Raw genomic sequence first — 27,940 nt, 5'->3', positions numbered from 1 at the left:
AGCCCGAGGGGCAGCGCCAGGCAGGGCCGGGCCGGGCCAGGCCGGGCCGCCCCCTCCCACGGGGGCTGCGGGCGCCGCGTCAGGCGGGGTCGCTCGAGGTGGGTCCGGCCTCGGGCGGGGCGGCCTCGGGAGCGCGGCCAGGCCAGGCCTCGCCTGGCCCGGCCCGGCCCGGCCCGGCCCAGCCCAGCCCGGCCTTGCCCCGGCGGCAGCGGGAGGGAGATGGGGGAGCATTTCCCGCGGTCAGGGGGCGCCGGCGGTGCTGGGAAAGCCTGGGAAAGGGCGGTGTCCCTCGGCCGCGGGTCCACCCGCCCCGCCGTCGCCGTTCTCCGCGGCGTGGCCGGACGGGCCGTCGGGGAAGGTCGGGATCACCCTGCGTGTCTCGTCTGTGAGGGGGACTGAGGAGCCGCTGGGTGCGGAGCAGCCCCGGCGGGCCGGGCCGCGGTGGCCGGAGCACGGCGCGCTGCCCAGGAGGCGGGCTGAGCATCCCCTCGGGCATGTGACCCTCCTGTTTTAAATGGGGTCTATATATAACTTTGAGAATACTCGGATAGAAAAATGACAAAGCCTTCAAATGGTTCAGGGCCTGGTCACGCAATCACTTTAAAGGCAGCAGGAGTGCGATTTGCCCTGGAGACCATCTCCCGTGTTGCTCACAAGAACCTGGGCTGGTTTTGGGAGCTTACAGAAGCACTGTAACAGTGTAACAGTGGGCTGCGTGAAGGGAAGCATTAGTCACGGTAGGAAGCAGTAACTGCGTGATGAGTGACTCAAACAGGACTGGATGGGCTGGCTCCCGAGTGCGGGTCCGAGGGCGCGGCCGTGGCGGTGAGGGGAGGCTGGCGGGAGGCTCTGCTCCCCCGGCCCGGGCTCGGTGACACCGGCTGGCCCGCGGCGGTGAGGGGAGGAATCGGCACGTTCTGGCAGCAAATGGCTGTTGTAGGTTATTGTGGGTATATTGTTATTGTATGTATGCATATATATGTATATCTGTATATATGTGTTTGGGGTAATGTCTAAGTCTGCCCTTCTTCCCCTAAAGAATAATTAGACGAAGTCTAAGCATGACATTGTAAGATTTCAAATAATATTCCACCCAGACTGTTCTTTCTTTGTGTTTCAAGTGGACCGTGAATTGATCTGCACGGAGATTTTCCCATTGCTGTGTGGCTACGTGTGCTTCTAGCGCTTCAGGTGCACAGTGAGACAAACATCATGATTATGAGGCAAGAGCACTTTACAGTTTCTATATTTATTAGTAATGAGTAAATGAAGGGTTGTGTAGGTCAGCATTTGAAGAAATGGTTGCTGAGTATTCCCCATACACTCTGTGGGATGGGATTCCGAAACTGTCATGCATACCACTCATAAGTGGTGCATACCTAGCTACAAAACTAGGAGCTGCTGTGGGCAGTGCTCAGCAGAATGCAGGGGAGGAGGAAGTTGAGAAATCCTTGCTTTAGCAGGCTAAGGACTGAAATTCCCAGATTCTCTGCAGCAGAAATAGTAATAATAATACCAAATTAACATATAGGTGCACTTGGAAAATGTTCTCTATTAAGAAAGACCATATGCTTAGTTTTCAACACTTAATGTTTGCAGATTTTCCTGAATTTTTTTTATGCATACTTTGGAAATAAGTTGCATTAGACACTTCATGTTATTTTAACTATTTTTTACACTGCTGGTAGAAAATTATTTTAATTCTTCCTGCATATTTAATAACAAGCACCTGAAATTCATAAGCTTTAAAATCTCAAATTATTAGAGCTAAGAAGAAAAAAAAAAAAACTAAGTTCCAGATTCCAATCCATTTGTTTCTTGTATGATTGAGAAAATACCTCCAAATTAGATCAGCCTATAGGAAAAACATGCTTAGAAAAACTGTAGGGCCATTATTTAGCTATAATGGAATTTTTTGTGTGTGAAGCATTTGTGCTGATGAAACCTGTTTCAGAGTGACCAAACAAAATCTAAAAAAGCTGTCTTGTGGTAACTGCAATCAAAGTGGGGTTTCACTTGCTTAGTGCTTTTAAAAGTGAATGCATGAATATAAAATCTAATATAAATAAGTGCAAAAGAAGACATCACCACTGGTTGCTGGAGTTCCTGTGCCAGTTCTACTTTTGCAAACATGCCAAACTATCATCTTGCTTATTGCATTGTCAAAGCTATCAACAGCCAACATGGAAAATGATTAAAATCTGCTCTAATTGCTCAAATTAAATAATTGCTCAAAGTAAATAAACAGGAAAACTGAATGAAGAGTCGTCCCTTTCTGCTCTGATCCTGTTTATACATCTTGAAATATTTTAAATAGTGATAGTCTTTCCTGTATGCAGTCTTTCTGCTGCACAATGTTTTATACTTTAGCATTAATTCCAAGCAGAAAGACAAAGCATTAAAACAAGCATCTCACAGATTTTTATTTTATTGCCTTCTTTCTCCCTTCCTCTCCCCTCCCTCTACCCCAAATTAGAATCCCATTTGACTAGTTTTATCCTGTGATTACATCATAAGCCTGGTTGTTCACTGTCATGTGTCTGGCCATTTTCACAGTGGGTGTACCAAGCCTGTAGTGAGTGTCAGGCAACAGGAACCAATATGGCTGTGAAGCTGTGAATAATGGTGTGCATGGCAGTTGTTGCTAATAGTTCTACCCTTGGGAGATAGTGGAATGAGTCCTGACTAACAATTTCATACATATTTTTCCACTTGTTTCAAGATTCACTTGCCTTCTGAAAAGGCTATGTGTAGACTAGGAGCCAGTAGACTAATTTCAGGCTAGCACTAGATTACAGTGTTCAATCTGGAATAACATTTCATGCATAGTTTCTTACTTCACAACACTTGATTATAAAGGCAAAGTGAAATGTTTTAAATTAGAAATACCATGACTGTTTTTGCAATGGCACTGTCTGTAGCCAGACTGAGTGCTAGTGAACCTAGCCAGCTTATCAGGCTACCTATGGAGGATAGTAAAAACATTCCCACTTCAGATTAGCTGGTTGTATTAGGGCAAATCCACAAACATAGCAGTTCACAGCAACTATACTGCTGAGTAATTCTTCAGTTTTGAAGTTGGAAGCAGACTTGGAATAACACTGCGGGCATATTATCTTTAATGGCTGTTATCAAATTTGCCTAATTAAGATGATCCCATCTGTTTTCCTGAGCTTAGAGGGTATCAGTCATGATAGAAGTAGTTTGGCTGAGGGGAGGGGTGCACCCTGTGGCCTGTAACCTCATCAGTGAGGCTGCATGCACAACTTGATGTGGTGCTGTCAGGCTGTCAATTACAAACCAAGAACCAGTCCTGTCCCAAGTGGGATCCCTGAGGAATGTGCTTGTTGACTTCAGCAGGTTTTGTGTTATATTTGTGAGGTCAAACAGGTAATCTGTAAATCATTGTGTGAGGTTATTACAGCCTAAGGATGACACATGAAATGAAATTATTGGTATTCCAGCCTCTTAAACCATATTTATTAAATATATTTCTTTATGGGTAATGATAAAACTGTAAGAGTTAAGAAATTCTATTTTTAAATAGCAATCCAGCTGGCTATAAGCAATCTAGGAGACTCCTGGGGTGTGTAGAGACATTTTCCAGGTCCAGGCATTCAGTGAACCAGCCAGAAGAGAAATATTATGGGAGCTGGTGCTTACCAGTGCAGATGAGGTTGGTGGTTAAGATTAGAGAGATTAAGATTGGTGGCAGTCTGCATTGACCACTCCCTGGTGGAATTTGTAAGGATTGTGAGCCTGGCAAGGAGCTAAGTCAGGACCCTGAACTTTGAAAGAACAAACTTCCAGTTGTTTAGAAGTTGATTAATGAGATTCCCTGGGAAACTGTCCCTAGGGACAAAGAAGCTGGCAGCTCTTAAAAACAGTTTTCTTAAAACGAGGGGATCTTTAAGGTCTCATCCAACCAGGCTATTCCATGATAATCAAGTGAATGATTGTCTGAATGATAGAAGTTCTTTTCCATTATTACTAACATGTATATATGTAGTCTCTGCAAGCTTGGAGTTTTCTCAGAGCATGATTTTGGAAGGGAATGTGTTCTTCCTGTTTCAGGATGATGCAAAAGTAGAACAGTTACATAATTACTGTCTTTTCTTAATAATTCTTCCATTAATTTGTAATCAGAAAGTAATGAGGGAAGAAATGTTTACCAACTTTATACATTCTAGCAGTCATGAGCCAAAGGGAAAATAAAGGTTTGTATGACATTTTACTTGAATCATCTGTGATTTTTGAAACTAAAAGAAAGAAAAATTGGAGAAAGAGCTACTTTAGCTCACTACTGCTACTTAAATCTACACAACCAAAAAGCTGCTCAATGAGAATTAAGTGTGGCACCTAACAGTAATTTCTTCTTACTTGGATGCTACTGGTTTAATTTCCTCAACCTGGCTTTGACCTAATGTAGCAAGGGAATAGCATAGAAACTATCCAATGAAGGTTTTTTTGTTTGTTGGTTTGGTTTTTTTTTTAATATATTTTTGAAATATCATAATCCAAATTTTCACTGATATTTTTAGGAAGTTTCCATTTCTCTTAAATTACTGAGAAATTTCATGTTATTGAGGATTTTTTTTTTTTTTAAATTACTTTAGGGAGCAGGTGTACATAGCTGGTAACTGTTTAAAAATCGGCTGTGGAAAGTGTATATCAAAGATTTTCATTGTAACCATTTATGTGTGTGTAGTAAGGTCATCAAAACCTGAGTGTATAGAACTCTGTTACATTTAATTCTCTTTTGGAACAACTTAATTTGTTTGTAATACTTTCTGAGTCGCTTTACAGGGTGTTTGCCTTATGATTCATTTGAAAACATGTTCAAGATAGGAAAAATGCATGGGATGTTTCAAGCATGTACAGAACAATTTGATTTAAATACTCCTCCAATTTTAATATATATTAGAAACATGGAAAGAACAACAATTATTTTAATACTAGCCTTAAACCAAATGTGTGTATATATATTTAGCAATAAAATCTTGGCTCCAATGAGATTTTTTTTTAAGTTTAGGTTAATCTTATGTGTTGCTCCCATTTGAAATCACTGATGCTACAGACATGATTAAATATAAGTGTGTATGTAATTGGTTTTTTGGATTAAAGGTGTCATGCAGTTTCTGTACTTGAAGAAAGAAACCCTGAGTGGTTTCTTTCTTGTAGAAAGTTTCAAAAGAGAAATCAAGTACAAAAGTTGACACATCTCTCTGGTTATTCTGTCCTCCTGTGGTATTCTTGCTGTATAATATACATGGCTCCGTTAAAGCCTGGAGTGTTATCTCTGCTATCTCACCTGGGCAGGGAGCAGTCAGGTTCCACTTGTTGGCACAAACAAGAGAAACATCCATCATCTTCATGGGTGTTGGAAACAGACTTTCTCCTTGATCACCAGTGTAGTTGAATAAGGATGAAGGAAGGAGGCCCTGACCTTGCTGCTCAGGGCATTTGTGAGCCCCAGTTGTGATGGCCACTGCCCTGGAAGCTGCCTGAAACCCCTGGGACTCCCATTTCAGCATAGTCAGAAAGTCCCCCATAGTCCAGGGTTTGTTTTGACAGCCATAGTTCAGTTCTTATGAATGATAATTTACTAAAGGAGTAGAGAATCAGCCTGGGGGAGAAGATGCTAGCAGGCACTATGTTGAATCAAGGGGATCATTCCATGAAACAACAAAAGTAACTGGAGGGAGACTTGCTGGGGTTTATACCTATTCCCTTTGTTCTGGCACGTCTCTGTTTGTGTCAAAATCTTTCCTCCTTTTTTTATTTGTTCTTAACAGAAATGAAGCACTTGCCAGATTGGAGGATGTAGGGCATCAGAACAGATTTCAGTGCAATGTGCCAGTGTGTGATAGAGATCCAGCTTGTTCAGATGAGTGAGTATTTTGCTATGCATTGGGTAACTGTTGAAATAGGGTACTTGAAAGTGTCTGTTGCAGCCGGTAGTCTGCACTTTCAGAGGTGGGAAAAGCAGTAAGTCGTGGTCACCAAAAGTGTTGGGGAAGCAAAAAGAGTCTCAGTAGGAAAGCATGTTCAAAGTAGAAGGGCGTTCAGCAATGCTTTATTCTCTTTTACCACCAAGGTCTTAAGTGGTATTGTACTAGTGTAATTAGTAATACTACTTGACTTTTTTGGTTAAAGAGATGAACTGGAGATGGACTAGTTCAGTAGTAAAAGAGAAAAAGCTCAAACGACATGCTATTTCTGTTGTAGCATGTCATAGGTTTTCTAGTCAGAGGCAAGGATACCATGGTGCAAATGCTGAACAAACTGTTGAACCATTTTAGTTCAGAGTGAGAATAATACAAGTTTTAGACATTGTAAGACTAGGCAAAGGGTAACAAAAAAAGGCTTTGATTACTACATTGCTCTGGTTTTGTTATTTAAGAGAACCCAGTCCCACAGAAATATCCTCACTGCTGGTAGAGAACAGGTTCCTTGTGTATCAACAGAAGATTAGGAACCATCTGAATGGAGATGGTGTGTCTGTGCTTCTGCTGGCTCTTTAATTATTAAAGGATGACATGTCATTCTTCCCAGGGCCAACACCCTCTTGTAACCACTGCCTCCCTTTGTGGCTGCTTGCAGAGCAGACAGTGTCAGTAAGACAGAAGCCTTTTGGCAACCTTGCCTTTTTGCTCCAAGTTCCAGTTCATGCAAACTCTCCAAGAATGGTAATGTCTTTATACACCCAGCATGTTAGCTGAATTGCAAATAATCTTAAAGGAACTGTTGTTCCATAGACTTCCATAGTTTTGATTTGTCTTGAACTGTAAGGTAGGTAGAGATATTTTGGGGGATAATGTGATCTAGGGGGGTAAACCCAAGTTAGTCAGGAAAATCAGCAGAAACTTTATGATACTCTGTCTTTTGGGTTTTTTTCTGGCCCTGTTCCTTCCAGAGTTTCCTTTGACATGACCTCACTGTATATATTAAGAAAAGTTTATGATTTATTGATATAGATGATATTTTTATGTTTTGATTATCTCCTTCAGTTTTGAATTGCTAGGAGGTTTATTCCTGATAGGTGTAAGCCTAAGCCACCACTTCATCTCCACTACTTGAGCAACTATTGCAGCCTTCATGTTCCTTGACACCTGGCTATTACCTGATAGAAAGCTTCCTTAGCTTGGGCTGAAATCTGTTTTGTGCCTGAAATCTAATTTCTGTATATCTTGCTAGTTGCCACAGGAAAGAATATTACTTTGGCCAGGAATTCTACAAAATGATCTGGTTGTAATGGGTCAAGAGGCAAAAAAGAAATGGGTACACTGAAATTGGATTTTTGTGTGTTTCAAAGCTTTGAATCATTTGTTTAAAAACAAAACAAAAACAACCTGACATAATTTCTATTTGAAATTCTGTGCTAAATGTTAAAGAGACAGTTTTTTTTCACAACCTGGCATTATACCCAGGTCAGCTGAGTTGTATTAAGGATTAGCACAGATTTATTCCATTGAATTGTTTGGCAGATAGAATAAGGAGTGTTTCATATGTATTTCATACAGTCTTCCTTAAAAAGAAAATACACGTCAGTGAAGTCTTGACCATACAGCACAAAGTCTCCTTTCACACTGCAGTACTTCAGACTTATTTAATATCCAAGAGTTAGAAAACATAAAATGATCTGGGGTGCAAACTTGATAGCTACAAATTTTCTTTCAATAAAGTAACTAAAAAATACATGTAGTGCTAAAGTGCTTACATTATTTAGTGTAAATTTAATTTATTCCAAAGCTCAAAAATATATTTTAAAACCTGTAATCTGAATTCTTTTGAACTGGATATCATGTTGGAATTTTTTTCCCGCCAAGTTACAGATCCCAGAAAAATAAGCTTTGCATGAAAAGTTCTTGGCAGATCTCTCTTAGAACAGGACAAACAACACTGCTTAACAAGGAGGCATTCATTATTTCTGTCTTGCTACCCTCTGCTGTTACAGTCACCAGCTGTAAGGTTACTGGCATCTTTGAATTTTCCTAATAAAAAGCATGGGGAGCAGTCATTCAAGTATGATAGTGAAAAATATGTTGCATTTTTCAGGTTTGCTTTTGTTTTTTAATAGCCATTGTGTTTTATCCAGCAGAGCTAATGCATTGTCTGCATGTTCTCACAACAAACAGTTTAGGAAAGTAACAGTTTCAGAAGGACAAACCTGTTGGTCTCACTGATGTGGTCTGTGATCCTTGAGTGTGTGATTAAAAAAAGTGTTTTGTCTTTCAAACCTAAAGCCATCTGGTGTTTAATTTTTTGTTTAAAAAAATCATGGATAAGTGGCCTTCTTAGTGAGCATATATTTCTATTGCATAACCATCCTTTTGGAAAAGCTTTTAACACAGTTGTAACTTTTTTTGGTAAATGAAGCCACAGGTCTTGTATCCTGTTTTGCTTAGCAAATACAACACATACAATGCTTTTTTTAGCACCTGACAAAGTCCTGTGCTAGTGAAATCAGTGACAGGTATATCACATACCTGTAAAATTAATATCTGAGCCCTGCAGTATGAGTTGTTAAAAAAAATATACACAAAGTATATTTTTTAATTACACTATTAAGACTGTATTTAATACTCTTTACACAGAATGATGTTTGAGAACTTCAAAAATCTGTAGGCTAGAGCCCAACAGAAACAGTTACTTGGAGCAGTGGTAAAGGCTGAGATCAAGGAAACTTTTGAGACCTGGATCCTGGAGCTGTGCAGCCACAAGCCCAGTGCTGGTAGAAAGTCCAAGAGCTGGAGGGATGCTGTACTGGGGAGAGGCTGCCCAAGGCTTCCAAAGGCAATGCTCACAGCTGGCAGTCACCCCAAGTTTGGCTTCTACTCTTGCAGCAGCAACTGGTTTTTGAAAATGTAGTTATAGCCTTTCTGTGCCCTTTTGTTATTTTTTGGTGAGGGATTCAACTAGGGCAATTTAATCGTTCATGCAGAGACAGAAGGAGCACCAAATGTAATGTGGGGAAGCATGAAGGCTAAACCCAATGGTTAATACTGGCATGGATTTTAACAGGAGGACTGATAAAAAGTCTGCCTTGTAGCAGCTCTCTTGCACGTATTCCAGGCCTTTCTTGCAGTAGTTTCTGCTGCCACTAGCAATGCTTTAGGTAGGAGCTTTAGTGGTGGAAAAAAATAATTATTAGCCATTTACTCAAAAGGTTGATGCCATAAATATTTTCTTTAGTTTGTCACAGTATTGGATTTTAACTGTATGTTTGCTTCCCTCCCTATGAATGCAATGTACCTATTATATTTGTCATACTTGCTGATTAATTAGAAAGGTCTTTAAGTTACATGAATGAAGGGAGAGTTTATTGATGGGCATGTGGCAATACACATTGGACACAGGTCATCTGACAAGCTGGAACTCAATGATTCCTGTTGTCTCCTGTGGAATTTCTTTTTTTCTCTCACATCCTTTTGAATGAGACCACAAAGGAGGGGGAAAAAAGGGTTTACTTTCAGTAATTGTATATTGTGTGACAGTTATCTTGCTGTTAGAATGGATGACAATCTCTTTTGCCTTTAGACTTATTAACTGGAACACAAATATATTCTCTCAGAAGGAGAAGTTTACACAAAAGGAGAGAATTTTTAATTCTTAATTCTAATTACATAATATTTCAAAATTTATTTAATCCTGTTAATTTCCACCTGAATTCTGTAACAATCTGAGTTATTGTTTGCTGCCTACTAAAGTCCCTGGAATCTGGCAATTGTTTGCAGTCCTTTGGTCAAATGCTTGTTCTCTAAGTCTCAGAGACCTAGCAGAGGTTTGTAAGTTTAAATTAGTTTAAATGATTCTCATACCCTAAAATAATTCATTTTAATTGCAAGAAGCTAGACTATCTTGTACACAAAGGTTGGTAATTGTAGTCACTGTAGTTTTTATTGCTGTGCTAACAGTATGGTGATACTGAATTAGGGAGTCTGTCAGTTTTCAAAGTAAATATTATATGCAGTATTTGAGCATATAATCACATACATTAATTATGTTCATAATTTTATTATTCTATAGAGTTATTTCCCTATGGACTAGTGGCATTTAATGCTGAAGCTTCAGGGCAGATTTGCTGTTATTTGTGGATTGTTTTTCTTACTCTCTAAAAAAAAAATATACCTCCACAGTAATATGCTTTAAGGATTCAGATTTAATTAGATTGTTTTTTTTAAACTCAAATTTTACCATGGATTTCTGCGGAGACTTAATATTGGCCAATGTTTCTTTAGAATGTGGCTCTTCAAACAGAGTGCTCAGGAAGCCAGAAAATATTAGTTCAAGTTTTTTTTTTATTGATGATTTACTTTCAAAAACTGTAGGATGTGCCTGTTTAGATTAAACAAAATTAGAAAAACTAGGCCTCAAACTAAGTATACTGCATGCAATACCTGTACAAAATCAGAACATTTTGTATGAATATGAATTGTCTAGGTAATGGTTAGCCACCATTATTTGTTTTTAGATTATCTGGATTTTGCCTGTGTGGCTCCCTTAAAGCTGTAATTCAGAAATCAGTGGAGTAATTGACTCACTGGTTCCTTCAATCAAAGAACTATTCATTACATACACTTTGGGTTAGAGCTGCAGATTAACTACCTAAAAATCTGCTGAGCAGCTTCAAAATCCCCAGACAGTAAAGAAACAGAACAAGAGATTTATGGCAAAACACAGGCCAATCCCCAAGTAAACATACTGTGGCTTCCGTACCTCCTGAATGGAAAGACATTCTCCCTCCTTTCCACCCCAGCAGCAGATATTTTGTTAACTCCAATTATATGTATTCAAGTGTGACACACTTGGAAAAAAAAACCAACCCAAACCAAGAGAATTATTTTTTTTATTCTTTAATTGACATCTTCATAAACTTAATATTCTTCATTCATTATAATGTTATTGAACAACAACAGCAAGGGTCTGGAATTCCGTAGTTTAGAATAATGTAACATGGGATGCATACTGAGATATTTAAAAGAATTAATAGCTTAATGAAAACACAAAGCTGTTTCTCTTGATGTGATTTTAGACGCATTTTAATTGTCATATCTGTTTGTCTGGCACTTGCCACTTGAGGGAGTGATGCATGAGGTGCTGGTTGGGCTTTAGTCCATTCTCAGCAGATTTGCATGTGCTCACTCAAAGTGGAAAATTCAGACATTGTGTGAAGATATTTTTGCTACAAGGGGAACTTAAAATGCTGTGTATTAAAATGTTTTGGAGAGTTACACTTTGGAATGGTTTTATCTGTTCCACAAATCCCCGTGTGGAACTTGAGAAGACTTTTCCTGCCAGAGGCGTGGAGAGGTTTCGTTGTGGGACAGTTTGGTTCAGGTGGGAATTAACAGGGTCACTCTGGGCAGTATTGCTGTGGGGAGCTGAGGTGGATGCTACAGTCAGGCAACTCTTTGCAATGCTGGTGATTCTGTCTCTGCATTAGTACATGGAATGTCTGTTTCTTATGGATTTACTGTGCCTGGGAGTAGAGGAATTTCAGTCTCCTTCTTTAATCCAGTCTTGTTTTACTGAATTATTTATTATTTGCAAGTGATGGGAAAGGTTGATTCATGCTTCAAAAGAAAGACTGTGACACGTTATAGAGTAAATGCCTGATTTTATACTGAGGGTAGGAATCCTTTCTGTATAGTTGATATATAAACCTTAAATATGAAAAAATCTTGATATAATTTAAAATAGACCAAAAAGTGGGACACTTACTATTAATAATCTGTTTGTTATGGTTTTCATTATTTCTTTTGACTTTTAATCAATAATTACTGTCCTTGTTATTCTAACAAATTTGCATAAAGATGAAATGATCTGTTGCTGTATATTTATGTAGTAAATCTGTCTGTATATATTGGTCCTTTTGTACACATGGGGTTGTGTGTGTGTTGTTACATTTCTGTAGCTCCTACTATTTACTTTAGAAGTTACTCTGAAGAGACACTTTAATTATATAAGGACTATATTTGTGTTCTAACAACAATACGTGATACCTTCCTAAGCAGCTATAGTACACATGAGTGTAGGCAAAATGGGAATATTGTAAAGTCTTGGAGTTTTACCAACTCAATTAAATAGCAATGTAATCATACAAAATACAAATGCTACCCTACTGCCTTGGAAACCTTAACACTTTCCTTTATGACACTCCCAGATGAATTGTACAGAATGAGCAAAAATTATTGTCCATAATTACTCATGGTTTTCTAGCAGTACTTAAATCCACTTTTATTCAGCCAGTGCTTGAACTAACTAGTTTTTAGGAGGAAAAATATTGAGATAAACCCCTTTGTAGCATATCTGAGAGCATCTTTTCTGGGACATTTAATGTACTCTAAAGGTACAAAAACTGGAATTCAAAAATCTTATTAAAATGCCATTCACCTTAGATCTGATTAGCAGCATCAAGAGCTGAGAGGATGGGAATTAAATTCACCAAGGAATCTCTTACTCTTACACATTTCATCATTCTGAAAGAAAACTTAGGGGAGTGACTGAACTAGAATGTCTATGCTTTATTCCAGAAAAAAAAAATTATTCAATGAGTTCACGAAGTACAATATCTCTTTCAGAAGAGGTTTTGTTACATCTATACTGATTAACTTCTCCATGTAAATAAAGAATAACCTACTACATTCTGTGGGAGCTTGCACTACTTTTCAGTGGTGAGCATTTTTTATAAACCTTGTTACAATTTTTTTTGGAAGAAATAATGAATTATCAATAATTATGCAGTCTTTATGAACCTCTCAAGGTACAGTAGCTCTTTTGTTACCTTTTATTAATCATCTCTGTTTCAGACTGTTGAGTCTACATAGTTATTTCTTGTATGCAAGCCTTTTCATGCCTCTGAATATCCATAAAACTTTTTTTATAAAACTTTTTTCAATATCTCCTGTAGTCTTTCTCACTCAACAGGAGAATCTTCTACCAACTAAGTTTGTTTTTTCTTACTGCTGTTACACACTGAAAAAAACAGAAAAAGCTGATACATATAGAATGTTTGTATTTTGATCCATGGACTGTATAGTGTATGAAACATCTCATATCATATTAAATATTGTTGAAATACTGGTCTTTGTTTAGCAAATGACGTTTTGAATTCCAGGAAATGACCTTGTAAAAATGGAAGTAAGAAAAGGAAATTTGCTTCTGTTAGGGAGGGAGAATGAAGGAAAGAAAGTTAGTGCAAACAAAGGGGAATGACAGAGGCTGAATCAGAGAAAGGTGGGGATTTTCACAGGAATGTATGGAGTGTGGGTGGAAGGTGACTGACAGTTTTTCCAGCCTAGTGATGCCCACATTCCAAATCTTCAATAATCTTTTCAATTCCACCAGTTAATTAAAAATCCCAGAGACCAAGCCCCCTCCCCGTTTGCAATTTGTATTGTTACTGTTGTAGCAAGCTACTAGAGAGAAATCCAGGGTACTTTAAGATAGACCATGTTTCTTTCATGTGTGACTGGATTTGAATGCTACAGAATGCTGTGGGCAGCTGCTTGAAAGCCCCCAGCTTTGTGTCTGTGTTTTTACTCTCCTCTCACTGGCTCCTCTGACTGGTCCTCTGGACTGCCATTAAATTGTGCTTCCAAAGGGGCTGTTAGGATCTATGATTTTCTCTTCAGCAAGAAATGGTGATGGTGGTAGTCACCAACAAAAGCAATGAGGCAGAAATGTCATTCTCCAATCAATGTGGATGCTTTCAGGTTAATTGGATTAATGTTGGAGGGAGGAAGTAAGATTTAGGGCATCTGGAGTGCCTGGGCATACATCAACCCAGAGAGCTCCTTGCAGGGTATCTTTGCCATGCACCAAGTCATCATGGTCATAGGGTATACTTTTTAAAATCCATAAACAGCTGTGTCACCGTGCCCATCACAGCTAGTTGGGGCATGTACTGGACTTTTCTCTTGTGTACCTTATGGGCTCTGTTGTGTGCTGCAGGAACGTTTTCCACATGTACAAATGTGTGTGTCTATAGCATCTGTGGTCTGTAGTATCAACTTGGGCAGTAACTGCAGGAGTCCTGGACATGCCCCTCCACAGAGCCAGTGTTGCAAAATGTGGAATATGTACAATTTTCATAAAGATTGTTCTTTGTTTGATCTTTGTATACTTTCAAGCCTAATCAACAAGAAGGGAAATTTAATCCATGAAACAAAGAGCAGCTAACAAGTTCTAAGTGATGTCCAGGTGTTAGAAAAACAAATTAGTTGTTGCTAGAATTACCTTGTCATGGTTTAGGGCTTGACATATTCCACTGACATCAGACCTATGGGGAAGTTGGCAGAGCCTGGGAATAAGGATGTCCACTGACACTGGACACAAAGAATGCAGGATTTACAGGACTGCAGGATCCACCAGAATTCCCAAGATAAGGAAGAAACGAATAAAGACAACTCAGACAAGTAAGCTCCGACTGGGTAAAAGGTAATTGTGGCAGGGGCAGATCACGACCACCGACTCATGGCCCACCAACCCAAAAGAGAAAGACTGAGCATGCAGACTAATTAGCACGAGAAGTGAGGGAATCATTAACAATAGAAGATAGAATTCTGATAAATTAGAGAACCGTGTAATGTGCAGCCAATGAACACTAATGTCTTTGTCGGCTATAATATATAAATGGTAAAAAGTTTTGACAATTGGCGCGCTCGATTTGTGGAATACCACCGCGCACCCAGGCTTGCGCAAGTCTGAGATAAATGATCGATATCTCTCACGAGCGTATGATTGCCTTGTTGAGCACTGGGCAGCGAATTTGATTCCAGTAGGTACCAAGCGCGCCTGCGGGCCCCGAGCGCAGGCCGAGCCCGGCGGCGGCAGCCGCGGCCCGCCCCTGCCCTGCCGTGCCCTGCGCTGCCCGCCGGGGCTGTGGGCGGGAGCGGCCGCCGCCATTTTGTGCGGGAGGCGGCGCGCGGCCCGGCGGCACCGGTGCGTGAGGCGGGGGGGCCGGGGCTGGGGCCGGGCTCCGCCTGCGGCGGCGGGCGCGGGTGTCGGGCGGAAAAGGGCACGCGCCGCCCTGTTCTGCCGTGGGGTGGGTGGCTCTTGCCGGAGAGTGGCGCTAGGAGAGGCTGTCGTGCTGCCCGGGGCCCCGCGGGCCCCTCCCGAGCAGCGCGTCCGTCAGCCCTGCACTCTGTGAGCACTCCCCTCGCCTGAGGGGCTGCCGAGCTTGCAGAGAGGTTCGCTGTGGGAGATTTTCGTTAGGCGCGAAAAATGAAATGGTGATACTTGGCTTGTGGTCCGGGAGCTCTGCGGGCCGGCGCTGCTCCCGCCTCCTCGGGACTGCTCCCGGTTACATGAGCACAGCTGTGCGCACAGACATAACTTGGTGTATGCTTCAAAAACTCCTGTAACAAGTCTGTAGAGACTGGTAGGCATAGTACAATTTATTCTGAATAAAATTGCCGTATTTTGTGTACCTTTTTACTGATTGTATGATAGCAAACGATTGGTGAGTTATCTGATGCTTTCGGAGACAAATACTGAAAGTTCAGAATATAGGAGATGGTTCTTTTTGAGCACTTAATTTGTCTTGTATTACGGTGTATATTTGGCAATTGATTGTGTTAAGTCTTTACTTGTTTCTGGACACTATGAACAAGCTGAGCTAGACTAAGCAAATCTCAAATTTGCAGCCTTATAATTTTAAGTGGACTTTAAAAAGAACAACAAAATGAATAATCTTGGATGGATCCTATATTGAATTTGACACCCTTTCCGAAATTGATTGTTTTATTTGGTTTAGATTGCTTGGGTGTTTTCCTATAGCTTAGAAGAATGCTTGCATATGTGGTTTCATCTTAGAAACAGGTGATCTCTACAAGGGTGCAAATATGGCTGACTTGCAAAATGGATAAATTTCCACATAGAGAAAATCGAAGTGTTTACTCAGCTGCAAAGATGTAACACTGACAATTAACTGTAGATAGATCTCTATATTGTTCCCACTGTTATTTTAAAATACTTCTTGACATTTGCATCAATCTTGTTGCAGTCAAGATCTTTTCAGGAACATTGGTTTCTGTGTTTGGCAATATTTGCTAGACTTTTTTTTTTTTTTTTCTTTGTGGTGGCAGTAAAATGTACCTTTTTCAAAAGTAGCAGTTACTAACAACTGTAACAATTTTCTTTCCAGTGTACTGAAGTATGTTTTTACCACGATCTCTTAAAGTCAAGAGGACTGCTGATGAGGACAAAAGTTGTACAGCTAAGAAAAATAAACTATCTTCTGGAGGATCTTTGCTAGAAGAGACCACAGAGTTCCAGGACTGTAAGTCAGTTGGAGCAGAAATTTCTGCTTCAACAGGCAATTTAAGTGAAATTGTACAAGAACACCCAGAACCTGCAGCTGCAGACCTTGGCGTTGCTAATATACCATTGGGAAAGGACAGCCAAAATACTGAGGATGATGGCTCTTTGGAAGAACCCATAAAATCCTTCAGCAAATCCCAGCGCTGGGCAGAGCCTGGAGAACCTGTGTGTGTGGTGTGTGGCCGTTATGGGGAGTATATCTGCAATGAAACAGATGAAGATGTTTGTAGTTTGGAATGTAAAGCCAAACACCTTCTACAAACTCAAGCAAAGGAAAAACAGCTAACATCTGACCAACCCGCGGGCTCTCAAGCAGAAGCTCACCTGCTTAATACACCTTATTTCTACAAAGATCATGCCTTTATTTTAGGTTTGCAAGATGAGCAGGTTATGAACCTTAAACTCCAGCTGGGTATTTCTGTCCAGGGTCAGCAAGTTCCAAGACCTATTGTGGAGTTTGAACACTGTGGTTTTCCTGAAACTTTAAACAATAATTTAAAGAATTCTGGCTATGAAGTCCCAACCCCCATCCAAATGCAAATGATCCCTGTTGGACTATTAGGAAGGGATATTCTGGCTAGTGCTGACACGGGCTCTGGAAAAACAGCAGCTTTCCTGCTTCCTGTTATTATGAAGGTTTTGAAAGAGGTAATGAAACTTCAGATAGTTAGAGAAAGCAGTTTGCAGCTTTGTCTGTTGGATTCCCAATGTAATGGAGAATGTGATTGCAGTGTTTTTCATTACATTCAGTAATGTATTTGACTTTTGATTGATTAAGCATTTGGTTCTTGGAGTGGGGAGGTGCTGATTGTTTTTAATGCAGTTGAATGTTTTTTCACTTTGGTCAGGAGATTAAACAACTGTGTCAATATTACCTATTACACAGTTCCTGCTTGTTGAGAAAGTTAATTAAATTCTGTGGTGAGCTTCCTAAATTACTTAAAATGGAAAGTGAAAATAATCCCTGGTCCTCTGTAAGTTCTTCCTGTATCTTCATATATCAAATGGCTCAAAGAGATTTGTTGGAATTTGTGTAACTTCACAGAGTCATTTCTGTTGGAATATATTTGTTTGACTGTCAAATAACAGGAATTTGGGGTAAAAAAAATTCTGAAATCCTCTAGTTACACAGTCTCCATTTTTATAATGCGGGAAAAAGAATTAAGAAAACTTACGTTTTGTGAAGCTATGAGTGTATGATTAGAAGCAGTGGAAAGTAATATTACATACTTTGTGTGTGGTTCAGAACTGTTTTTTTGCTTTACAGGCTTTATTCTAAAACAGGTGCATAAAAATATATTAGAAGGATTCTGGACATTATTCTAGGGATGCTTTGCACTGTTTAGATACCTTTATAGAATGTATATACGCACAAGCGTGTGTAAATCTTTTCTAATGAATAATTGAAAGATTGTTTAAGTAACTTTTATTCTTTAAAGTACTCCAGCAACTCCTAAACTCTAGTTTAAGAACGAAAGCATTATGTGGAATTAGGTAAGAAAAGGTATATACACTCCAGTAGTTTCTCTGTCTGATTATCATTAAAGTCTGCAAGACAGATGTATGTTTATAGTAACGTGCAAAATTGGAGTCTCAATGAAAAATGCATGTGTATATAATCTTTCCCATTCTTCATCTTCAGGGTACTGTACAAGTTAATGTATATATCGAGAAGTAATTTTATTTTGCAGCTTAAAATAATTCTCATTTTTAATGTAAAAGATTACTTTGGGAAATTTGAAAGCTTGTTATCTAAATAATAAAGCAATTCCACATTAACAAGATTTTTCCTCTCCTTCCTAGACAGAAACTCCCTCTGCCCTTATTTTGGCACCAACGAGGGAGCTGGCAATTCAGATCGAGAGGCAGGCGAAGGAGCTGATGGCTGGGCTGCCCAACATGAGGACAGTTCTGCTGGTGGGAGGTTTGCCCCTGCCCCCGCAGCTGCACCGCCTCAAGCAGAGCGTGAAGGTGAGCGCCGCCTGAGTGTGGAGCGCCACGCTGGCATCACATTCACAGAAAAGACAAGTGTTACTGGTGACATATGAACACGCAAAGATGGCTTCCTCCTAAGTCTAAACTACTGAAATATTTGCTACTTCCTGAAAATTTTACCTTTACACCATTTAAAAAAAACTTTTTTACCTTTGATTGAACATCTAATAACTGTTTTTTTGTTTATGTTTAAAAAGTACATGTGTGATATTGCTGCTTTCAAAGAACTGAAATTGTAAATGAGAGGAAAAAGTAGTTTGTTTTCCATGCAGATTTTATTGCTTGTAACTTCTCCATTAGATTTTTAAAAGGTCCATTTCCTCTTAGGGCTTCATAATTTATAAGTTTTATGACTTAATTTCGCTTATTACTGCCATTATTATGTATGTGATAGAATTTCATGGGGTTTTTTTAGGATGGTCCTCTGTCCTTTCATGGAATTTTTTACTCCTCTGGGGTTTTCCCTCTCACTTTTTTTTTTTTCTTTTTTTCAGGTGATAATAGCAACACCTGGAAGACTTCTTGAGATTTTAAAACAAAGTTCTGTTCAACTGCATGGCATAAAAATTGTAGTGGTGGATGAAGTAGGTTTTTATTTATCAGAGCTCTATTACCTATACAGAGGTCCTGTAAGAGTAATGTGGCTAGTCTCACTTATTAAACATACAGAGTGTTTGTTATAAAAATACAATAAAAATATTTCTTAGGAGACAGTTTTATTTTCCAATACAATTTGAAACGTGTTTAAACAACACATATTGTATTGCTGTAAAGATTTAGGTACCTGACAGGATAATACTGTTAGACCAGTGTGAACCATTTGTTTTTAATTTTCTTACTTAGCTTTTCTCCTGACTGTAAATCCTCCTGCATTTGGATCGTTACATGTTACATTATGGTTCTTCTGTCAATTTAAGTTCAGGATCCTGCTATTCATGGAAAAAATGTGGTACAAATCTAATATTTTTCATTTAGGTGGATACCATGCTAAAAATGGGTTTCCAGCAGCAAGTATTGGATATTTTGGAAGACATCTCTCATGATCATCAAACCATACTGGTGTCAGCCACGATTCCAGTGGGCATTGAGCACTTGGCAAATCAGCTTCTGCACAATTTTGTCAGAATAACCATTGGAGAGAAGAATCTGCCATGTTCCAATGTTCGGCAAATTATCTTGTGGGTGGAAGAACCATCTAAAAAGAAGAAACTCTTTGAAATACTAAATGTAAGTTTAATATTTTTCTCATAAGAGCAATTTATAAAATGATTCATGTCTTTCTGCATCTCTGTCAGGCTTTTATCTCATGATCAGGAGAAATTGAATTCATTCTGATGATGAACAGCCAATGGTTGTAATCTCTTTTTAAATAAACTGTTTAATTTTACAGGATAAGAAGCTCTTCAAGCCTCCAGTGTTGGTGTTTGTGGACTGTAAACTAGGAGCAGATCTCTTGAGTGATGCTGTTCATAAGATTACAGGATTGCAGTGCACAGCTATGCATTCTGAAAAGTCTCAGGTGGAAAGAACAGACATATTACAGGTTTGTGCCTGCTCATGTTAAAGGTGTTTTGGTAGATTTCAAATGGCCTTTATTTTAAATGTGGCTTCATTTGAATGACTGAAGTCATAATTGAATGTTTTTCTGCAGTAATACCTGAGGTATTGCTAGGGGAGATGAGAGACAGACAGGACTAAGAAAAACTGCAGATACTTATCCTGTTTTAAATGTAGATAAATACAGAGACTGTTTCCCAGATTATTTGAAATGGGAATTTAAATAAGCATTTAACTGTAACTGATAATTTTTAGAATTAAAATTGTGGGTTTGATCTCTCTGGTTATCTCTCTGAATTATATTCCTGTTTAAATCAAGAATACAGGGAGCCATTCTCTCTTCTACGATAGAATAACCTCACTGGGTGTGTTCTTACACCAAATAACTAACTGTTAACCTATGCTTGGAGAGGCTTAAAATACAAATGAGGAAAAAATAATTAATTTTGGTTTGTTCCTTCCTTGCCAGGGATTACTTCAAGAGAAGTATGAAGTTATAGTAAGTACTGGAGTCCTTGGACGAGGGCTTGACCTTGTCAATGTCAAACTGGTGGTGAATTTTGATATGCCTTCAAGTATGGATGAATATGTACACCAGGTAAATAAATAAATTGCGAATGCTTTATTTGAAAAGTATATTTCAATATGACATCCATCTGTGGAAATTTAAATGCAAACAGCAAGATCATTTTTCTCTTCAGAATATTTTTTTATAGGAAAGGAAAAAATGGTGCTGGATATCTCTTCTGTAAGTCTCTTATATCAATTACTCAAATCTAGAATACTGTTCCTATTATCTCCTAAGTTACTAAAACATAGAATCACTTACTTTTCCAGTGGTCTTCTTCCTGTTTTGTACTCTCTTGTATCATTTTGTGTATATAGAAAACAAAGTTAACCATTTTTTATTGTGTGAAGGAAGGCCAGATGCCCCTCTTGCAGGTGTAGCTCATCCACAGTGTGGGCTATGCATTAAGAGTCAGGAATGCAGTCATAAACTTGATTTCTTCCCCTCTTTCTAGTCAAGCATCTCCTCTGATAATTTTTTTCCTGTGGATTTCCTGCTTTAGAAAAGATGATCTATGAGTTGCATGTGTGTGTGTTTAAGTGCACAGTCCCTAGCCCTAGTTTAGCTGGCACATCAAGAGAACTCATTCTTGCCCTCTTTGTGGCATGAGGAAGACACAATGCTACTGTGTACAGTTCTGAGAACATCAGCTGTGGGAAAAGGCAGAAAACTGGAGGGAGTCCAGGTGAAGTCAGGGGGCTGGTACACGTGACATTTCAAGACAGGCTGAGGCAACTGGACTTGTTTGGGCTGCACTGGAGACTTAATTGCTCTCTTCCATTCGGGTGATTACAGAGGAGATGGAGCCAGACTCTCCTTGAAGATGCCCAGGGAAAGGACAAGAGCCAGCAGTTGTAACTTTCTGGAAGGGAAATTGTAGCCTCATAGCAGGGAGAAAGGATTTTTCACAGCGAGGGGAGTCAGGCAGTGATGGGGCCTTTGTGCTTCAGACACTTGAAACAAGGCCTTGAGGGAACTGATCTGACTTTGAAGTAAACCTTGTTCCGAGCAGATGAGGAGGACCTCTGGAAGTATCTACTGTCATGAGCTCCTCAAGTATCCTGTGTTCTTAATTGCAGTATTCACCTCTTGTTTTTAATTATCTTTCTGCTAAAGTTTCAAGCATGTATTAGCGAAATAAAAATGGTCTTTCCTAGCATCAAAACGATACCAATATTAACATGTTAGCCGTTCCTAAACAGAGAGTGTTTGTAGGTTCTTTTCTAATTTGTTCATGCATTTTAGATAATAGTGCTAAATTCTTTAAAGGTATTAGGACTTTGACAATAAAGGGCATTTTTGTGGCTGTGCTGGCACATATTGTGCTTGATGTGGAGTAAAAGTATTTGGCATCTCTATGGTATTTTTTAAAACCTTTTGTTTAGATCAGATTACTTTGCCCATAGTCTGTACCTCATGTCTCAGTATCAATATTGGATTTCTTGTACATCTCATAAACAAGTCATAATTTTAAATGCATTTCAGCTACAGCTTCAGATCTACTTATCCTGAATTCATGAAGTTTGTTTTAAGTACCTTTGTGCTTACAGGATGAGAAAGATTTAGCCCTGTGACTTAGGTTTACTTGCTGTTTTGTAACAAAAAAACTAAACTTCTAAGGCTATTTGAAGGACTTCCATTTAATATTGCTAACTTAAAATGAATTTATGCCTTTTCAGGTTGGAAGAGCGGGGAGATTGGGTCACAATGGAACTGCAATTACTTTTATCAATAACAACAGTAAGAAGCTCTTTTGGGATGTTGTGAAGAGAGTAAAACCCACAGGCACCATTCTTCCCCCACAGCTGCTTAATTCCCCGTATCTGCATGACCAAAGGAGAAGAGAACAACAGAGACTTAAACAGTTACAGAATAGCCTTGTAACAGGAGATAATATTATGGACATTATTAAGAAACACAACAAAAATAATTCTCAGAGGTAATAATGGCATATTTATGGTTATGTAATTACAATAAAAGTATGATTAAAAGTAAATATTAAATGTTGCATTGTATATTGCATTTTTAAAAGAAATTTGTACCATTTTTAAAGAAGTCTCCTTTTTATCCTATCTTTATTTTAAAATGCAGGCTATTGTGTCCTTTAGTTACTGTAGTACCTAGTAAAAGCAGTCTGGAAACCTTTTTCAAAACTGGTACTCCTTGGTCATGCTGGCAAGGAAAAAAAATTAATGGCAGATTAGCCTCTGAAAATCTGTTCCTGTTAGCTTAAATAAAATCTTCCACTGGGAATGCTTCTCCAAGTCCTCAGTCTGCTCTCTTGTGGTTTCTTAAGAACATATATGCAACTTCTGTTTGTAAACAGTACTCAGACTTTAGTTTCTCCATTAATGGCTGTAGACCAGCTGGCAGTTCTGTTGAAGGAGTTTGCAATATCAGAAATAGTTTATTAGTGTAACTTCCTGGAAGAGACATAAAATAAAACCTATAATTTTGATTTTATTTAATCAAAATGATGTCTTCTCTAGAAGTGGAATTAGTTGATTTTTCTGCCTCATTTGAAATAATCCACTCCTGCCTGTAAAATGTTTTTGTGTAACTCTTCTGCAGCCCAGTTTAGGCATTGGTATGTTTAGAAGCATGGGCATGCACCCTTGCTGTACCAAAATTCCACAAATTGTGTTCAACGATCATGAAACCAAACAACAGCTCTACAATCACGTTTGCCCTGGGAACTAAATGCAAGTACAAGTTGTGTGAAGGTAAAATTGTATCAGCACGCCGGTTCTGTTATCTTGTAACAAGCTGTTAAACCCACTGTTACTGGGTTTAGATGGCTTTGTACAATACGTTTTTATTATCAGCGGGTCTTTCGTGGGCATATATATCCGTCGGTTCCAGGATCCTGTTTTTGTTTCTTCCCCTAGTGCTGCTTGGAGCGCCAGCATTGCCCAGGAGTCACAACCATCGTGTGTTCTTTCATTTTCCTTCCCAGCCATTTTTTCCTTCCCTTGTCACTCGTGCTTTGTCTGCACGCGGAGCGCGGTATGACAGCAGTACCCAGCCCGAGGTTGCCCTCGGAACGGGTGGCGCTGGGTGGGGTCGCGGTGGGACCGCAGCGCTCCCGGGGCGCCATGGCCGCGCTCCGTCACCGCCTCACGGCAGGCCCGCCGCGGCGCCCCCTGGCGGCGCGGGCGCTGCCGCGGCGCCGGGTCTGGGCGGGGCCTGGCGGAGCCAATCGGGCGCGCCCGGCGCGTTCAAACGGGGAGGGGGCGGCGCCGCGGCCCGCGCGGAGCGCAGCGCGGTGGGGCGGCGGTTGAGGAGGGGCGCGCTCAGGTGAGGGCCGGCCCGCACGGAGCCTCCGCGGCCCGCTGGGGCTTCCTTCCACTGCCGTGCTGTGGGCAGCCGCGGCCCGGCGGAGCTTCTTCTGTGCGGGTCGTGTGGGGCGGCGGGGCTGGGGCTGCTGCTGGTCTGGAACTGCTGCTGCCGCCTCCTCGCCCTCTCCCTCTCCCTGAGGGCGGACCCTTGGCCGTGCGGAGTCTGCCGGGGCTCGGCCGCGGCGGGAGGGGAGCTTTGCTGAGGGATGACAGAGCTGCCGCTTGTTCCAGCTTTGAGCGCTTGTGTTTCCTATTTAGTTAGTGGTTGTAATTCCTTAAAAACGAGGAATGAGCGTATGTCTCCTTCCGAGTTCAGTTCTCTCGAACTGAACCTCATTCCTTATTTTAGTACAAAGGAACTTTTAATGGGGAGTTTCACTTTTTTCCAGAAAGACTATGATTACTCATAAAGCATAGCTTTATGGCAAGACGAGGGGAGAACTTACAAAACTTATGTTAAAGCTGCATGGAAAGGATGAGCTTTTCAGAAAACACACCAGTCATAGCTTACATCCGTGTTTCTCTATTTACTGGCTGCTAGAGGTAACCACAAAGCTTGTATTTTATTAGTAATGTAAAATAGTTTCCTGTCTCGAACTGGATTGAGCAATAAATACACTGCTCTGAAATTTTGGTATTTTCCTCACAAGTTGAGAGCTATGAAAACTGCAGTCGTGACGTGTAAGTGGATGTAATTGCATAAAGTCTGAGAGTACTCTGAAAGCTATTACTTAAGAGTGTAGCACTGTTGGAGCAGTGGCTAAATGATTTCTTCTACATCACTTGCTTTCATCTTGTTTTCCTTTTTTCCCTCTGACCATGTACTGCTGTTGTTAATGATATGGCAGCTTTTGAAGGATCAAACGCAGATGACTTTTTGCTGACTTGTAACCATGAATTAATTGCAGCTGGCAAATCTGCAGTGGATATTGATATCAAACCCCTTACAACCCAATAACTATGATGCAGATGCAACAGGGAAAACATGCTTTCCTATAAAAATTGCATATATAGAGCTTTTGAAATATTTAGATGTAGAAAGGACAGAACACGTGCTTTTTGTCTCCTAGGCTAGGTATCTTTTGTTTTGGTATGTGACTATGTACCAGAGTGAACTAAAATAACATCCAAAGGTACTATTAATAGTTCTCTTTATTAACTGTCCTGTTCTGATACTGGGTTATAGATTCCATATCAAAATCATGAAAAAAAAAATAAATCTTTCTTCCATATTTACAGACTTCCAATTAAAGGTTTATTTTGTTGTTCTGTTGTAGTCTGTTAGCTTTGAAAAACAAAGAGTGTAAATAGATGTGAGTGAATGGAGACATGATCTAGAATTTCCTTAGTTTGGAAATCATGGTAGATCATTTGGAAGAAATATCCATGGTCATCTTTGCTAAATAGTTAGATTGTTTTTTTGTTTTTTTTAACCAACTGGTGCTTCTTTGTGATGCTTGGTTTACTTTCTGAAACAAATCATAGAACTCAGTAAATCAAGTCAAATAGCCTGTTGTTGGAAGTAGTCATTCAAATATAAAAGAATTATTTTTTAAAAATACTGAGGTGAAACAGGATATGAATTGTTCTTAATGTTTGGGAACATGTACTGCAGTATACGTGAGGAGCTACCCATGCAGCAAAACATAACTCACACTGCACATAAGCATCATAAACAACTTTTTGCTTTGTCTCCCCAGATTCCTCATGAAGCAGCAACCAGAAATAATCCTTTAGGGAAGGTGCTGTACTTGTCAACATTGGGTTTTAATTAGCTGGAAGACAAGATGCCTATTTACACAGTTCCTGCCAGGAGCCCTGCTGGGACACGATGCACAGCCACTTTCCAGAAGGCTTCCTCACACAATAGCCTGGCCAGCAGTAAAGCTTCTGGACAGCAGCTGAGGTCACAGGTTTTGGGAGAAAAGGATGGGCTGCCTTCATGTCCTAAGAATAAGGCTGAGGAAGTAAATAGGACCTATGTGATTTCAGCTTGTGAAAAAGTGAACGATGTGTCAACTTCTTTTAAACTGGAAGGCAGATTAACACTCCAGAGGAGAACTGGAGCAAGTAAAAACTCAGTGTCTGGTAGTGACACAACACAGAATACAGAAGAACTAGAAACAGAGAAAAGACTTACTCTGCGGAGACGTGTGGGGACTGCCTCCACAGAGGGGAGTACAATTAATCAGAATATCGTGCCTAGAAAAGGAAATGGTAACTTTGATGCACGAGGAAAGGACAAGATTACACTTCCACACAATAGTAAGGGTACAGATGGTGTTAAACCAAACTTGAAGTTAACTGAGAGTCAGTCAAGTACCAAGTTGCAGCATAACCTGAACAGCAAGGATACCTTTGGTTTGGTTGGTGGTGTCTGTGAAAATGCTATCAACACATGTTTAAAAGATAAGATAAGCACTGCTGACACAAAGTTTCGAAATGAAGTTCCTAAATCAGAATGGTTCATTACCTCAAAATGTACTGATAGGCTGTCAGGAGAACAACAGAATGAAAAAGGCAATATAAATAAGCTAGCTGGAAAGCAAAGGGTACAGCACTTGATGATAAAACAGAGCAGCTTAGAAAGACCAAGGACACCAGCAAAATATTTAACAGAAAGATTTACACTTACACCAAAGAACAGCACTTCTCAAAATCAACCATCTCTCAAGCCAGCCTCAAGTGAACGAACACCTCATCTGCAAGTTTCAGCCAAGAATCTCCCTACTGTCTCCAGCTCTCTTCCTGTGGGTACAAGTTCAGAAACAAAAGTGAGCACAGAAACTTTAGCTGAGAGCAGCAGTACTGGGGAAGATGTTTTCAAAGTGAAAAACAGCAAAGTGATTGTAGCTGTGCGGGTGCGGCCCTTCAGTAACAGGTTTGTATCCTGGCCTTCTGGTGCTAACAGTGTGTGTTGATTCCTACTTTGTACCTGTTATTTCATCATTGATTCAATAAGGATATAATACATACTTGGAAATTAGCTGATGCTTCATGCAACACCACGGTAGATTTATTAAGAAACTGAATTGACTTATTTGGTGTTTGGGTCTGGGTCTGTTTTTTTACATATTTGGTAATAAAAGTGTTTTGAAACTTAATACTTTGTATGTTCCTCAAACAGATATTTTTAGCAATGATCACTAATTTTTTTTATTTTCCATTAGGCAGTGAATTACTAACTTAAAGCATGGAGCTTATTTTTTTTTTTCTTTTCCCTCCTTTTCCATTCAGAGAGAAAACTGAAAGCTCATTCCCTGTGATCTACATGAATGGTTCAGAGACAATTGTACGAAATCCGTCCACAAACCAAGTTTACAACTTCAGTTATGACTTCTCCTTCTGGTCTTTTGACAAGGATCATCCTAATTTTGCAAGCCAAGCAATGATTTATAAAACTTTGGCACTGCCACTCCTCGAAAGAGCTTTTGAGGGATACAACGCTTGTCTTTTTGCTTATGGGCAGACTGGCTCTGGAAAATCGTACACGTAAGTTGCTAGTAATAATTGTTAAAGTTCTTCCAATTGTTGTTCAGTGTTAAGTAATGAAAGAGATTCAATGGAATAGATTTCGGAGTGATTGAATTGTGTCAAAAGGTTATTGTGGATTTTAAAAATAATTAAACCAGTATTTATAGCAATTAAGCAAAAGTTAACTGTGAAATCAAATCTTTGTATAAAATAATCCCAGATAAGTAACATTTTTAGGGTTTACAGCCAATTGTTTATACCTTATTTATATTTTTCAAAATATATATTTTGAAATAGGATGCCTAGTGAGCAGTTTGGTTTCCTAACATGCATCTATTAAAATTAGTTTGAGTTTTATAATTCCTACCAGGTGTTATAGACTTTTAATAAAGATAGTTGTGGACCAGAAATGTTTCTGTTCAATTTACAATAAATATAGTACTTACACAGAAGTAAGTTCCCTTTTAAGTGGGTGAGCTTCCATTTTAAGTGAATGAACTCAGCTTTTACTTACACTGTTGTTTTTACCTTGGCTTAAAAGAAAGATAAACTCAGGATTGGCTTAAAAGAAAGATAAACTCAGGATTGCAACTGTTATCCTATTTGTAGGTTTGTTGGGTTTTTGTTTGGATATTTTTTCTTTTGCTTTCACTTAAACAATAACAAAACCCCTTTGTGTTTT

The 27,940-nt window shown here is 39.6% G+C and overlaps 2 protein-coding genes across 6 annotated transcripts in view; both read left to right on the top strand.

Annotated features, from left to right (window-relative positions):
- The first annotated feature begins 3 nt into the window (after nt 1-3).
- On the top strand, nt 4-22,591 carry DDX59 (DEAD-box helicase 59). Of its 5 annotated transcripts, none has more exons than XM_056497178.1 (9): nt 10-98; nt 5,796-5,891; nt 16,151-16,974; nt 18,130-18,297; nt 18,816-18,905; nt 19,297-19,548; nt 19,712-19,864; nt 20,348-20,476; nt 22,126-22,591. In XM_056497178.1, exons 3-9 carry the CDS (start codon nt 16,162-16,164, stop codon nt 22,387-22,389), a joined length of 1,869 nt encoding a protein of 622 aa, XP_056353153.1. In that variant the 5' UTR covers nt 10-98; nt 5,796-5,891; nt 16,151-16,161; the 3' UTR covers nt 22,390-22,591. The 5 variants fall into 5 exon arrangements, with proteins under 5 accessions (XP_056353150.1, XP_056353153.1, XP_056353154.1 ...); XM_056497179.1 differs by lacking the exon at nt 10-98 and adding an exon at nt 12,537-12,677; XM_056497175.1 differs by lacking the exon at nt 5,796-5,891 and having other exon boundaries at nt 4-98.
- A 1,089-nt stretch (nt 22,592-23,680) lies between these two features.
- KIF14 (kinesin family member 14) overlaps nt 23,681-27,940 on the top strand; it is a 28,475-nt gene continuing 24,215 nt past the window's right edge. Inside the window, exons 1-3 of the mRNA XM_056497987.1 lie at nt 23,681-23,743; nt 25,485-26,665; nt 27,022-27,276. Coding sequence (XP_056353962.1) covers nt 25,572-26,665; nt 27,022-27,276 — 1,349 coding nt within the window. The 5' untranslated portion in view covers nt 23,681-23,743; nt 25,485-25,571. The remainder of the gene's footprint in view (nt 23,744-25,484; nt 26,666-27,021; nt 27,277-27,940) is intronic.

Source organism: Oenanthe melanoleuca, chromosome 8, assembly GCF_029582105.1.
Source record: "Oenanthe melanoleuca isolate GR-GAL-2019-014 chromosome 8, OMel1.0, whole genome shotgun sequence".
In the NCBI taxonomy this organism is placed as follows: domain Eukaryota; kingdom Metazoa; phylum Chordata; class Aves; order Passeriformes; family Muscicapidae; genus Oenanthe; species Oenanthe melanoleuca.
This window is presented reverse-complemented; position numbering and strand designations above follow the sequence as displayed.

Coding starts and splice junctions, on each gene's coding strand:
- DDX59 (XM_056497175.1), top strand. CDS start 16,162: ATGTTTTTACCACGATCTCTTAAAGTCAAGAGGACTGCTGATGAGGAC. Junction 16,975..18,129: donor TTATGAAGGTTTTGAAAGAG/GTAATGAAACTT, acceptor TCTCCTTCCTAG/ACAGAAACTCCCTCTGCCCT. Junction 19,865..20,347: donor AAAGAACAGACATATTACAG/GTTTGTGCCTGC, acceptor CTTCCTTGCCAG/GGATTACTTCAAGAGAAGTA.